The sequence below is a fragment of the Phyllostomus discolor genome, chromosome 4 (assembly GCF_004126475.2).
Source record: "Phyllostomus discolor isolate MPI-MPIP mPhyDis1 chromosome 4, mPhyDis1.pri.v3, whole genome shotgun sequence".
NCBI lineage: Eukaryota > Metazoa > Chordata > Mammalia > Chiroptera > Phyllostomidae > Phyllostomus > Phyllostomus discolor.
In genome coordinates, this window is record NC_040906.2 from 47,608,978 (window position 1) to 47,624,577 (window position 15,600).

A 15,600-nucleotide genomic window follows, 5' to 3' on the forward strand; every position below is an offset into this window, starting at 1 on the left:
GAAAGCATCATTAAGTACAAAACAAGTACAAAAATATATACAGAAAAAGCCTGCAATAAAAATTGTACAAAACACAAGTAATTTGAAATTTTTTATTTTAATAATAATAATAATAATAATACAGATTACAAAATTAGCTCAGGAATGCTATAGTAAATCAAAACTGTAGTCCAAAGAGAGGACCCAAAGTTTATGTGGGATCTAGACTAAGGAGAACATAAAATGCCCCTGTTATGGGATAATTTATAATCTTAAAAAAAAGTACAGTGTTCCTTAAAAGCCAAACAGGTGCCAGACTGCACCTGAGTTGGATTTGAATCCCAACTCTACCACTTGCAACTCTATGGCCTCAGACAAGGAATTTTACCCTTTCTGTCTCCATTTCCTCTTCTGCAAAACTGGGGATAAAAACCTTTGCATTGTTTTGTAAGGATCAAATGAGTTAAAAATGCTTGGTACCTAGAAAGAAAATATAGAAGTACTATTATTCTAAACATTTTCAAGAAATTATTTTTATATCTGACTCTTTATAGAATCCCTGGTTTTATATAAAATACTAGAAAATTTGAAAGAGACACAACATATAATCTTTATTGTTTATATATAAACTCTTATTGATACTTCTGTAAAAACTATCCTCTCTTTCTCACAAAAGGAATAAAACAACATTATTAAAATATTCTTGTCTCAGGGGCTAGAAAGAAGTATTCAAAGTCATGAAAGGCAAGGACCTACATCCAAGACTACTCTATCCAGCAAAGCCTTCATTTAGAATGGGAGGGCAGATAAAGTGCTTCCCAGATAAGGTCAAGTTAAAGGAGTTCATCATCACCAAGCCCTTATTTTATGAAATGTTAAGGGACTTATCTAAGAAAAAGATAAAAAATATGAACAGTAAAATGATAACAAACTCACAACTATCAACAACTGAACCTGGAAGAACAAAAACAGAATCACAGAAATGGAGATCACATGGAGGGTTATCAGTGGGGAAGGGGCAGGGGGAGAATGGGGAAAAAGGTACAGGGAATAAGAAGCATAAACAGTAGGTACAAAATAGACAGAGGGAAGTTAAGAATAGTATAGGAAATGCAGAAGCTAAAGAACTTATTTGTATGACCCATGAATATGAACTAAGAAGAGGGGGGAGGGATACTGGAGGTGGGAGCGGGGTGCGGGGGGGAGGGTAATAAAGGGGGGAACATGGGACAACTGTAATAGCATAATCAATAGAATATATTTAAAAAATAAATAAAATAGTTTTGTCTCAAAATAAAAAGTTTCAAAGAATAAGGTCCTTGAAACTTTCCCTTTATCAAATGTAAATTACAGTTGCTCTGATGTAATGTTTTTACATTCAATCAAGTTTAGATATGAAGAATGCTCTTAAGTGATAATCTGTAAGATTTAATCACCTTGTAATCATTTTTGTCACTTTGTAGTCTCATTTTCCAAGAGCATATGTGTTAAGAACATTTTTCCTATGACTAGGTTTACCATGTATCTAGTGAAGTAACCTTGGGAGTAGGAATAAAAATTAGTTACCTTAGAAAAGACACTGTTCATTCCATGTATATAAAGCTCAGAGAGTGGCTTTCAGAAAGATGAAGTAAATATACCAGCCATACAGTTGTTAAGGGTTTATTTTTATATGCATACATTTCAAGAAAACAAAAATTTCAAGATACAGAATTCAACATATCAAATGAAATCATTCAGAATTATTTCAGTGTGTACACATAAACAACAGTATAAAGTACATGTATAAGATACACTATATAACTTGTTTTTGAGGTTTCAAGAAGCAGTGTTTTGGTTTTAAAATTCTGATACCATTATTATGTCATTCAAGTAACACATATCTCAAAAGTTAAATTTTGTATAATAATAACTAAATTAACACATAACTCTAAGACAATCTGATAGATGAGCTGCCTTTACCACGATCTTCAAAAAAGTGCTGTTCAATTCTTCTACAAAAAGCAAGAAGGTTGCTATAGTTTTTCACCTTCTCAGAAAGTTCATCATTGGTCAGCTGTGTGGTCAGAATAGTGTACAGATGGCCAAATACCAGTGCGTCTAGTTCAGTAGGCCTAGAACCAAAGTAGAAATGAGAGTAACGTAAACAGTATACAACTTGTATGGTGGGATCTATACCATTTTTAACAACATTTATTCATCTATTTAAAAGAAAAAAATCACAGAAAGAAATAAATCCTACCCCAACTTGATAGAATTTATTAACTTATATAGTTTTTTATAAGATTTGAAAAAAGTATTTTAAACTATTAATTGCTGGTTGTGTGACTTGCTTTTTGAAGCAGTAGTATTATTAAATGTCTTAAAATAATATTGGTATAATCGATCATATTAATTTCATTAATTTGATATTCATTAATTTGTTCACTAAATAAATACAGAAAGTCTCTAATGTGCCAGAAACTGTGCCAGATGCTGGATATAAAAACACCATATTCTCAGACATTGACACAAAACATAGATTAACACAATACAACTTAGTAAGTGTTTTAATCAACACATAAACAAAATGTTATCTAAGCACAGAGGATTTTGCTGTGGTGCTGGGCAACACAACTATACCTGATTACACACTCATATATTATAAAAATGATTACAATATGATTTCATTTGAATTTGACCTCTTTTAAAGTAACAGCTTTCTAAAAGAGACATAATCATGAAGATGGCTTCAATAAAAACTTGTCTAGAATTTTTCCCTCTAATTATGTATTACTGACAAAAATGTGAAATTTGTCTACCTCACTACTAATGATCTATAAATGGGGCATCACCAATCTATAGTACATTAAAATAATTGCTAGTACAATAAATATTACAAAAAAGGAGAAAATCTCTCATAATTAGGAACTAATTACTGTTGTTAGGTCTATGGTAATAAGCTTTAAAGAAAACATGTGTTAGCCCATGTGAATGAAAATATGCCACAGTAATCCTGTTTGGCAGAACAAATCTGGGGATCCATCAAATCTAGGTGTGAATCCTACTGCTGCCACTTACTGGCTGTGTGGCCTTGATCACTACTGATGAATGAACTGATGCAGTTCCATAGCTTTAAATACCTCTTCATCCACTAATTCCCAGATATTTATTTCTAGTCCTAGGCTTTCCCCTAAACTCCAGAGTCACACATTAAACAAATCAATAAAAGGTGATGTACTTCTCATACCACACTGCAACTGTGTTTATTTAACTATCCCCACCCCCTTTATACTCCAAACTATTTAAAGGTAACACTGCACATATCTTTAAATTCCCAGTTCTTAGCAAAATATCTAAGGAACTGAATCTGTATTTGCTGAATAAATAAATGAAACAGAAAAGAAAGCATCCTGCCTAAGGTGTGTAGAATACTTACTTTTTCAATAATACTTATTCACAATTAAGAATACTTAATTTTTCAATACTTATCTTTCAAAGCCTTCTCTTTCTTTTGACACATTTATGAAGTTTTCATCAAAGTCAGAAATACAGTCTATGGCCATGTTTAAAAAGGCAGACAAAGGGATAGTTTAAAAAAGTCAAAAGTGTCCTTGGACTTAATAGCACCAGGACCCTATCACTAAACTATCAATAACAAATGGATCCCTGAAAAGAACCAAGGATGTATAAGGTGGATAAATGGAGAGCTGAGGCATTCTGTGAGAAGTAATATAAACACCAATTCTACCATATCCCTAAACAAATTTCTTAAAAGATAAATCTTACCACACCAATGCAGAATTTATTTCCCTAATCCTTCTTTTAGGGTTAAGTACCCTTTGCTTCTTGGACTAAAGGTCAATATATTCCCTGATGCGACTTCCAACAGTGTAGATGGGCATCCTTTCTCAGTAAGTGAAGGCACTGCATGAGTTCAAGTATACATGTACCTGTAACCTAGAGTGACCTAGGAGTGCCCCTGAAGTGGTCATAATGTTATTCGCTGCAAATATACATCCACATAACCCAACAGTGCTGAATTGCATATAGGAAACAAGCATACAAAACTGATCTAAAGTAACTTAAGGTAGCAGCTTTGTGGCAGTTACTTCAGAACATCTAACAGGGAACAGAATACAATATACAAAGTTGACCAAAACACACACACAAATTTTAATGCATATTTGTTTTCATCCTTACAAATCTCGGCTACTTATATATATTGACTCTGACATACATATAAGTTACCAATTACCTCAAGTCTTTCCTATGGTAGTAGTTAACACAATTATATACTATTGCTAAAACTCACAGACCTATACACATTAAAGTGTCAATTTTACTATATGTCAATTAGACTATAACAAACCTGACTTAAAAAAAAGCAATCAACTCAGAAAAATATTTGCAACTGATGCAAAACAAGCACAAAACAACACACCTGACCCAATATTTCAACTGAATTGTTTAATCAAGCCAAGATCTTTAAGTACTTCCAGTTTTAATTACCTTTCCTATACCACCTGGGGAGAAAATATAACAATTCCACCCTTCTCCTTACTAAGTAGCTAGTGGATTGTGACTTCGATATTGATAGCAACTCTTCCCCTAAGACTTTTAACATCTTTCATATATACTATTGTTGCATTTATCTTTATACACTTTAAAAACATTTTTTTTTCTTTTACTGATTCTAGAGAGAAGGGGATGGAGGGAGAAAAAGAGGGAAAGCAACACTGATGTGAGAGAGGAGTATCAGTTGCCTCTTTCACTTGCTCTGACGGGGCACTGAACTGGCAACCCAGGCATGTGCTCTGCACAGGTGTCGAACCAGTGACTTTTCGTATGCCCAACCAAACCAACTGAGCCACACCAGCCAGGGCTCTTTATCGACTTTTTATTAGATAAATATTCCAGGGTGACAAATATGTTTTTAAAATCCAAAGCAATTTGTTGTCTTCTTATCTTGAATTATCATTCCTTCCACATTTTTATTCATTATCTATTCTTTCATGTGAATATTAAAATAAAAACAATGCTGTAAATGTGAATGTTTTCCTAACCTTTCCCATTAAAAATCTCTTTGCACTCATTTTTGCTTTATTATAATCCCATATTTTTTCCTTCTGACCCTTCACAGTCAGTCTAGTTTCAAAAATATTAATTTTGTCCAACTGTTCCCTAATCTTTTTTCTAATTACACTACTAACCTGTTGTGTCTTCATACTACTAGAAATAATATACATATCCTTTATTTACATCCTGGCTACTAATCTTTAGGAATGTCATTCAAGTTTGTAAATCTAGCCCCTTGCCATCAAAGTTTTCCATATTTTGCCTTTGGATATTTTTTAACTTGCCATCAAAGTTTTCCATATTTTGCCTTTGGATATTTTTTAACTATTTCCCATTAATTTTCTTAACTGGTGATTTCTTAATTGAATAAACCTCAATAAAATCCTATTCCTCCCTGAAATTTTTCATCTTCAATATACTTTTCCATCTATATATGAAGGTATCTTTGCAAATTTTCCCACTTACTTAATAGTTACTAGCAGTATTTTTTAACTCCTTTTCCAAGTTGTCATTCAACCTAACCTAGTTTTAATCAAGGTTTAGGCTTCTTCTAGGTAACAGGTTCTGTCTGGAAAACACAGACCTGTGAGAAGCTCATAAATGCTTTAGAATACTGTAACTCTTTCTATTCTAATTATATTTAGAAAATATATTTTTCTATTCTTTCTTCCCCTTTATTAAAAAGGTCACACAGAAATATCACTTTAAGAAAAGTTTTATTTTTTCATTCCAACTCTATACTTGAAGGGAAAAAATGACTTAGTAGTCTTTGTGTAGGTGTCTTACTAGATATCACATATCAGCAAGATAGCACAGTATACGTTTTGCTTTTGTTGCATTTCTGAAATATGATTTAATACTTAAAAGCTACCAATACTATATATTTTGAAGGAAACAAAGGCCAAATATTTTAGTATCTACCTTCTATTATTTCTAATATTTTTAAAATGTATTGTTCTTTTACTGGTCCACTGTTTAGCTTTATCCTCTTTTCTCAATTACTGTTCTTGCTACAAGACATCCCCCCACCACTTTTTCCCTTTCTCCCATGAAGTGAAGCTAGAGGGTTTCTTTCATAAGCCCTCTCAACATCCCCCGTAGGCAGAGAAGCTAGGAGAAAAACTGATTCTAGTTTAAGAGGGTAAAGGGAGGACACACAGAAACATAGAGTAACCTGCCGTAGTTTGGTATATGCTAGAGCCAAGGACAGAAGTCAGGGCCTCTGACTTGGAATCCCATATCATCTGTCTTGACTTGAGCCAGTGCTCTTTTCACTGAGGTGTCATGTCTCACAAAACAAACACTCCTGCCTCAGATAAAAGAATGAGAAAAATTCTGCCACAACAAAGTGAAAATACCAAGTTACTTTTTCCTAAATTGTTTACTTGCATGCTAATATTAATGAACAATTGGGTAAAATTAAAAACAATCTATTCCATTCATTAGTCATAACTTTAGGAAAACTGTTTATCTAGGTTTCATATAAGATAAAATTATTGCCAAAACCTACATCTTAATATCAATTAAACAGTTTCTGAATAGGGAATTATAGTTTTGTAACCATTCTAGATTTTTAATTTTTCATTACAAGTTTAAATATAATTGTACCCTTATAAAGAAAAAATATTTTAATATTTCCACTAAATCACATGTCAAACGTTACTTTGACACTGAATTTAAATAAGAAAAATAAGTTAGTTTTATTCTGCTGGCTTCCCATGAAGGTAGCGTGTATAACAAAACTAACTCCTAACATAGAATGATGCACTTCAAACAATAAAACACGTTCCTGAGCTTTCAACTCACAGAGCTTTTGAACTCTATGACCTATCTCGAGAGATCAACAGACTTCAATTTTATTTTCCTATCAATTACACATAGTATAGACTAATATAACTTAAACATTCCAACCTATCAGTCATTTTTGCTACAAATGTTAATCTCTCTACAAAATGATGTTGGATGTGGCTATAGAAGACGAATGCCTATAAAGATATATAATAAATAATAGCAAAAAAAGCTTTATAAAAATTATCAATTTAAAAGCAAAATATTTTATTAAAAAGCAAAAAAAAAAGGTTAAAATTTTTAAGCAAACCACTGAGATTCAATGCTAATTTAAGCCTATCTTACACTGGATCACAGGATAGCTGATTTTGACACACTAAAATTATCACTTTAAAATAAAAAAATTCATTCTTTGCCTATACTATTCCTTTCCAAATTACCAAAAAAATAAAATCTGTCTTAGTGAAACATAAATTAACCTATGTACATAAATATTTAATCTATATCATTTATATTCATTTCTGTGCTTTACAAATATTTTCACTAACTTTTAAAAGATAAGCTCATGATCATGCTTGTCCACCCAATATTATTTTTTATTGTTTGGTTGTGTTCGCTTTTCTAGTCCCTAGGGCATCACCCTATACAGACAAGTGTAGTTACACTTCACATTCTAATAGTACTTTGCAAGTTTAGAATTCTGTTAATCAAGGTGTCATATTTCCCTACATAGCACCTTGAACTACCTCTAGGAGAACCTCTATCCCGTGGTACACTAATGACTGGTTTACATATTTTTCCTTCAGAGAAATTCTTAATGGCAAAAACACATTTTAGAAACCTTAGTCTCCCAGAGTCTAGCACTACGCCTGATACCTAAGAGGTGCTAAATGTTTAATAAAGGAAAAAAATAAGTTTAAATATAACTAAATCTTTTCACAAACATTTCTTGATTAAACAATTCCTCTATGATAAAACAAGTTTGTAACTTAACAATATAGGAAAGAAACTAACTTTAAAAACTAAAATTTCTTACTGCTTATTGAAGAAATATGGTTGTGTTCCCAGCCTCTGGGAAAGCGCCTGACAGCACTGGTCCACGTCTTCTAGGACCTGACACAGCCACAGACCCCAAAGGAAAACATCTAAATTAGCAAAACAGTAACGTGTCTAAAACAAGTTATATTACAACTTACAACAAAAATATAAGTTTAGGTAATTTTTTACAATGTATTTAAGTCAGACTACAGGTCACATATAACATAAATAATACTTTCTATAAAATAAATATGAAGAAAAGTACCGAGAGCTAATTTCCTTTAAATGCAAGTACAATTAAGTTACTTATAAGGATTATTATCAAGAAAGTTTTTACCTCAACATTTCACTCCCTACAAAAACTGTTTCCCTGAACCCATATACTCAAATGACTTTACATGTATTTTTTAAAAACCTGCCTATTAAAGATGACACTGCTGACCCACCATGAACAAAGCATTTCAGCTGTGTTCCCACTAGAGGAGATGGCTTTTATTTACTCCAGCCCTATTCATTTACCCAACCCCCCTTGTGGGTAATGGCGCGCAGAAGTGAGTTGGCTGCCTAGCACTAGGGGTGGCTGTGGAAAAGAGACACTAAGTAGTCTAATGCTGTACAAGCTCATGACCTTGACAGGATTTTTATTTTTCAATCTTGCTACTTCAGTAAATTTAAGAACAACAAAAAAAGAGATATATTAAGCACTGTATTTAACAGGGTTTTTTTAAAGCCCTAATGCTGCAGATCAATATTTATTGGCATACAAGATACCCGCAATGTATTGTTGAATACATCAGGTAATAGAGTGGCAGGTATAATATGATCCTATTTAAGGAAAATGTTATTAAGAGACATCCAGAAAAATGTTCTCCAAATAGTTAACTGTGGCAATTTCTAGGTGGAAGGATTTCAGGCAATTTTTATTTCCTTTTTAGACTTTTCTCTATTATATAATTTGTTTTACAATAACATGTGATTTTTATAAAAGAAAACTATTGCATGTCAAAGAAAATGAGGGCAACTGTTTTGTTAGTTTTTTATTATGTTGGGATTTTTTAAAGTACTATCAATATTTAAAAAATTAATTTCTAATGCATTAAAGGTTTATCTTAAATGCATTAAGAGTTCTGAGAACTTCAGTCTGAACTGACCTGGTCCAGAGTCTTGTTACCCCATCCAATGGCTTTCATCTTGCGTTTGACTTCCCACTGTTTCTGATAGGCCAAAATGTGGTTCAGGGGCCAAGGGTAAGGAGATCCATACCTAGCATGTGTGATCTAAAGCAAAAAGATTTTGTTAAAAATGTGATTCTTTCTAAAAACAAAGACTCTTTTTACAAATAGAATTTCAGGGAAATAAATTGTCAGACAACACAAATAGAACAATCTGAAAAAATACAGAGCTCATAAGCTGAAAAATTAAAATTTTAAAACATTCCCTTTAAAAATATATAAACTTTTATGTACTTTGCAACCATTTATATCAAACAATGACACATAGCTTCCCTAAAATGTATGTGCAAGCAAAATTAAAGTAAGTGAAAAACTATATCACTAATGGTATAAACCCACAATGTTTCATTTATGAGCAGGGACTTACAATTCTGAGCAAATGTGTTTTCTCATTAAATTTTAATTAAGATAAATGCTGCAGAACCACTCACCTCCCCTACTGTAGCTTCATCACACCACTGAAGATACAACTAGGAACAAAAGAAACAGTCACTAAACTTTAGAATACCAAAGAGAAAATGGGTAAAAAGAAAGTTATTTCTTGCCATGATGATTTTTAATAAGACAACTTTATAAAAGACATATGTATGAGGGTTTTTTCCTTCACTACTGTTGTTATATATAATTATTAAATTTGATAGTAGTACTTGATAACATTTTTTATTCATATAGTACATCTCTAAATACCATTAAAGTATTTTATAACTATTATTTAAGTAAACTTCACATGCTGAAGTAAAGTAAGTAGGCAAGAATCACTCCTTTTTACAAACAGAAAAATTAGAACTGAAACTATCAGGCATTCTGTTCAAAGATAATGATCAAATAATTTGGGTGAGCATCCTAGCCCAAGAACAGCTTGACTATTTTCCTATTTCTCAAGAACTTTAAAATAACCCATAAGAAAAGATTATCTTTTACTAAAAAACAAGCTTATTTTCAAGACCTATTGTTTTCTAGTATACCTCTGCAGTCAACAGCATATTGTTGACTAATTCCATGTAGGCTTTCATTTCTGCTTTTTGGACTTCATCCAGCCCATCACTAAGAGAATGGCCCTAAAGGGAATTTAAAAAAATTCAAGAGTATCATATTAAATATACAAAAACTTTCAGTTATCTTACTACCAAGGAATATAGCATCAGTCTTTTTGCTGCAAATGTTCAATAGATTAATTTCTAAACTGCCTTCAAAAAGATAATTATTTTATACGAAAAAATAGTTAATATTCTCTTGACACAAAATATTAATAAGCAGTATGTACAATTATAAAAATAATGCTTTCAATGGATAAAATTACATTATCAATTATTTCACAAAAGAAAACAAGAATGGTCAGTAAACTTTGTTATTTTAAGTAACCTTATTACTAATAAATGCCAAAAGATTGACATATGTTACTTATAAAGTGGTCAAAAATAAACAAAGGTATAGGGAAATAGATACTAATTTTTAAATTCTAATACACTATAGTAATAAGTGAATACATAAAATGGTATAACATTTAATTCAATCTGGCAACCTGTTTTAAGATTTTAAAAATGCATACCCTATAACATCACAATATCTCTTAAGAATTTATCCTAAGGAAATAATCTGACAAGTGTACAAAGGTATATACAGGAATATTTATCTTAGCACTAACAACCAAAAATTGGCAACAACTTGCAACAACTTAAGTGTCTATCAATAAAGACTTAATAAGTTATAATACATCCATATAATAGAATACTACATAATTTAAAAGGGTAATTTATACATAAATATTTATATATATGTATGTATGTGTATGTGTGTGTGTATATAGTCATTAACATGGAAGAATTTCCAAACATATTGATGATTTTAAAAGGCAGGTTACAAAATAACTAAAAATAATATGATCTATGCTTTTCTATGTATACAAAGAGAAAAGAAAGTCTTGAAGAATTTTCCCCAAAATGTTAATGAGGCTGCCCTTTAATAACTATTAAAATCTAAACTGAATAATTCAAATGGATAAATTAATACATCTGACTTCTAACAGAGCCTATGTCTCCCTTCTCAAAGGTTGACATTTTTTTAACAACCTAACAGTTTTCATTTATGAACAAAATTCTCATAAGTTAAAAAATTATCTACCATTTTATAAAGATCAAATTACCCTTTGGCCATTGATTTGCAGTATCTTTAAAAAAATAACATTTTAGAAATATTTCTCCAGTAGTTTATATTGGCACTTTTAAAAACCAGGTTAAAATCAATGTAAATGTTAAGTCGTGCTAAAGAATGATGAATGACTGACTTATTTAAGAGTGGCTGTGATCAAATGCATTTAATATCTTTTTTATTACCTTGGCTTTAACAAATTGGACTATTGGACCAAGTTCTGATACTACTTGATTTCCTACATGAATAAATGGTACTTTACCTGTTGAGGAAAAAAAACGTGAGAAAACACTTTTAATAAGTTAAAGGTTGTACTAATAAACATAGGAAATCAACACAAAACTGGGATATGTTTCATTAACACAGAGTTTCACAACACTCTAACTTCTGAAAATTACAGTTAAATGTGGATGTTAAATTCTATAAATTTTTAAACACTAAATATTGACTAATTTTAAAATGAAAGAAAAAAGAACAATTTGAATTATTCATTTCCAGAGTTCTCACTTATGTAAAATAACAGACCACAGTATTCCCTTTTCAGAGCTAACACTTACAAATCACTATATAGCTGTAAATATTATTTATTCAAATTACATAAACCAAGCCTAGACACTGGTTCATGACCACTGATAGATTTCAAAGAAATTCAACTGGGTCTTCTCTTTGGAGTATAATGAATCAATCCATATTTAAAATTACATTTAAGAAGATTTCTTTCCACATCTTCTACTTCCAAGTCTCAGATCCTCATTAAGGTCAATATTTTAAGCACATAATGATATATTAATAAATGGCTCTGAATCAGAAATATCAGGAAGAGAATTAACAATCCTTGAAGGTATGCTAGTTTATGAAGTATAATACAAAGTATGTTCCCAACATGGGGGACAAAAGAACAAGTAGGATGCTTATAAAAACTGGCTTCTCTAAATATTGATAAACACCACATTAAAAATTAGTTCATTCCTATAAATACTAATAGTTGATGGAATTATGAGAGATGATGAGAACAAAATAGTCTCTAAATAGAAATAAAGTTTACCCCCAAAACTAGATAATAAACCTTGCTGTCAGGCCTAGTTCAAATAGAGTTCACATTAACAGCAGGCTTCTTCATGGTCCTTTTCAATACATTCACTCCTCTCTGGCTCAGTCAGCCTGAGGGTAATGGATGAGATGCAGAGCACCAACAAAAGCCTCATCTGCATCCATAGGATAACACACTACAAAGGAAAGCCAGGCCTTTTGGAACACAACAACTCAATAGATGTATTTAGAAGACATATCCACATCCATGTTACCAATACAGAAACACTGAATTCCACATTCTTTTCTTCTACTATTATAAATCTTGCAGTAAATAAAAAAAAATTCTTATATGTGCAAGCATTGTTTTTTAACTTGGGATAAAATCTTTGTAACTACTACACTGCTAGAAAAAGTTCAGGTCCTCCAACATAAAATAATCTGAAAATGAAAACTATTTATTAATGAATACCCAGATTGAAGGGTATTTCTGGGATGTAACATTCTGAGAGCAAAGTATATTTCTCATTTTCAATAACTAGTTTGTGGTTCTTGGAAGAAAGAGGTCCCATTTTATTTCTTTTTTTAAAAATACTTTGAGCACTGTAGGTTCTGAAACAGGGAAGTAGTGTTGGTAGTCAACGGAGCAATTATATACCTCTGAATCTAGAGAGATATACAAAAGACAACAAATTAGAAGTGAATAATGCTTCCTGTTACCTGCCTGACTAAAAGTGGAGCCAACATCATATCCTTATTATCAGGCAAAAGCACAGTAAGACAGTTATTCTCTGGCACCAACCAAAGGTTATAAAAGAAAACGAATAGGCAGAATAATCACTTGAGGCAGAAAAATCATTTTCAGAACTTTTATTTCTAAAGAAAGCAAGAAGATGTTGCCAAGCAAGTGTGTAGATTTCGAGAATATTAGAAAAAGAAAAGACGTTGGATGTCATCTAATCCAACCACCTCACATTACAGATGAAATCACTAGTGCTTAAAAAAGAGAAGTCAAATTTCCCAAAGAAACTGTTAATATGTGACAAAGTCACAGAAAGATTAGAGTAAAAATTTCCTAAAAACTTAGCCAAGCAGTCTTCTGACTATTCCATGATGCTCTTTGCTTAAAAATTTTTCCACAAGGTCAAATAAACAAATAAAATGTAACACATTCCCCTGATCACTCCAAATCATATGATGAAAGAGAATACATCTAGAGATATAACATTTAAATTTCTTAATAGAAAGTGCCATCTTCATCTACCTAGAAGATCCCTCCTATGATGAATATGTATTATTATAGTCTTTACAATATGTATCTGTTTGTCTTTTATTATCTATAAAATAACATATCTACCTAGGTGATACTTTAGTATAGTCATTTTAGGAAACAGGTAGATATGGCTTCTCCTTATTTGCCTAAGAGATCAACTTCAGTATTAGATTACTAACCATTTTATATGTATTTGTATGTACACTCTTTGTATGACTACACAGAGGAAAAAGATAGATGGAACCAACACAATTCATTTCTCCAGAATTCAGTGAAGTTTATAAAACCTATGTATAAAATTAACATAAAATGAGTCAATTAATGACCTTCAAGAATCTAAAATATCTATGTTTATAATTCTAGAAATTATCTCATGTAAATGTCTTAAAATGTATATTCATAAACGTATAAATACAGGGTAGGGCAAAAGTAGGTTTATAGTTGTGAGTACATGAAACAGTTTATTCCTCAATTTTTTTTGAAAAGGTACTAAAATTTAATCATTCATAAAAGCTGTAATTATTACTGTATTATTAATTACATTATTAATTATAACAATGTTAATTATTATATTATATTATTTCCCATACAAACTACTATAAGCCCACTTTTGCCCCACCCGGTATAGACGTATTCACTTAGAATTCCCAGTGTACATGGAGAGGGCATCTTCACAGCTTTTGACAATTATTACTAGCCTTAGTAACCTAAGATGAAAACCATTTAATACAAGTTATGATTACAATGAAGAGACAGATAAATGTTTCCCTAAAAAACAATTTAACACACTTATGCCCATCTGTTATATTCAACAAGATTTATTCATAAAGAAATAATTCTATGTTACTATTGCTCCAGCAAAACCAGTTAACAATAATCCATATCAATTCTATTTAACATTTACTTATCAGCTTTGTGGCATTGTACTGTATGTTAAAATTATCCGAATCATATATATTTTAAACTGTGCTTTACTAATACATGACACACAGAAAAGCAATACTGATTATGAAAAATAGCAGAAAGGCTAAAATCTTAATGAAAAGTATGTTAAAGACTGTTAAAACAAAAAGAACTGGAAACCAAAAAACATTCAGAGATGACATTAAGATCTATGACAAGTTAATTTAATTATTTCACAATCTTCTTCCATCTTTATAATGGGAGAATGTAATTTAAAGAATATAATATAGAGAATATAATAACTGGATTCCCTAATATTAAAATTTGTTTTGTAAAGAGAAAACAGTCCTATGTAAATAAGAATGGCAAAATCTGAGATTTTGTATTTTTTTTTTTTTTTTTTTAATATATTTTATTGATTATGCTATTACAGTTGTCCCATTTCCCCCTTCACTCCCCTCCCCCCTGTGCCCCCTCTCCCACCGACCTTCCCCCCCTTTAGTCCATGTCCATATGTAATACTTATAAGTTCTTTAGCTTCTACATTTCCCGTACTGTTCTTGCCCTCCCCCGATCTATTTTCAACCTACATTCTATGCTACTTATTCTCTATACCTTTTCCCCCTCTCTCCTCCTCCCACCCCTACTGCTAGCCCCCCCTTGTGCCCTCTATTTCTGTGGTTCTGTTCCTATTCTAGTTGTTAACTTAGTTTCTTTTGGTTTTGCTTTAGGTGTGGTTGTTAATAATTGTGAGTTTGCTGTCCTTTTACTATACATGTCTTTTCTTTATCTTCTTTTCTTAGATAAGCCCCTTTAGCATTTCATAAAGTAAGGGCTTGGTGATGATGAACTCCTTTAATTTGACCTTATCTGAAAAGCACTTTATCTTCTCTTCCATTCTAAATGAGAGCTTTGCTGGATAGAGCAATCTGGGATGTAGGTCCTTGTCTTTCATGACTTGGAATATTTCTTTCCAGCCCCTTCTTGCCTGTAAGGTCTCTTTTGAGAAATCAGCTGACAGTCTGATGGGAACTCCTTTGTAGGTTACTGTCCCCTTATCTCTTGCTGCTTCTAGGATTCTCTCCTTCGTTTTTACCTTGGCTAATGTAATTATGATGTGCCTTGGTGTGTTTCTTCTTGGGTCCAACTTCT

At 31.6% G+C, this 15,600-nt stretch overlaps 1 protein-coding gene across 3 annotated transcripts in view; it reads right to left on the bottom strand.

Annotated features, from left to right (window-relative positions):
* Window positions 1–1,625: 1,625 nt before the first annotated feature.
* The window catches only part of MTX2 (metaxin 2), a 61,400-nt gene continuing 47,425 nt past the window's right edge, over window positions 1,626–15,600 (bottom strand). The window contains exons 5-10 of one of the 3 annotated variants that reach the window (XM_028509806.2): window positions 11,429–11,505; window positions 10,061–10,153; window positions 9,527–9,565; window positions 9,015–9,140; window positions 7,862–7,938; window positions 1,626–2,093 (exon numbers count right to left, since the gene is read on the bottom strand). In XM_028509806.2, the coding sequence (XP_028365607.1) occupies window positions 1,910–2,093; window positions 7,862–7,938; window positions 9,015–9,140; window positions 9,527–9,565; window positions 10,061–10,153; window positions 11,429–11,505 (596 nt within the window). In that variant the 3' untranslated portion in view covers window positions 1,626–1,909. Of the gene's footprint in view, window positions 2,094–7,861; window positions 7,971–9,014; window positions 9,141–9,526; window positions 9,566–10,060; window positions 10,154–11,428; window positions 11,506–15,600 lie in introns of all 3 variants that reach the window. The other 2 variants (XR_004902599.1, XM_036023257.1) reach the window with 2 other exon arrangements.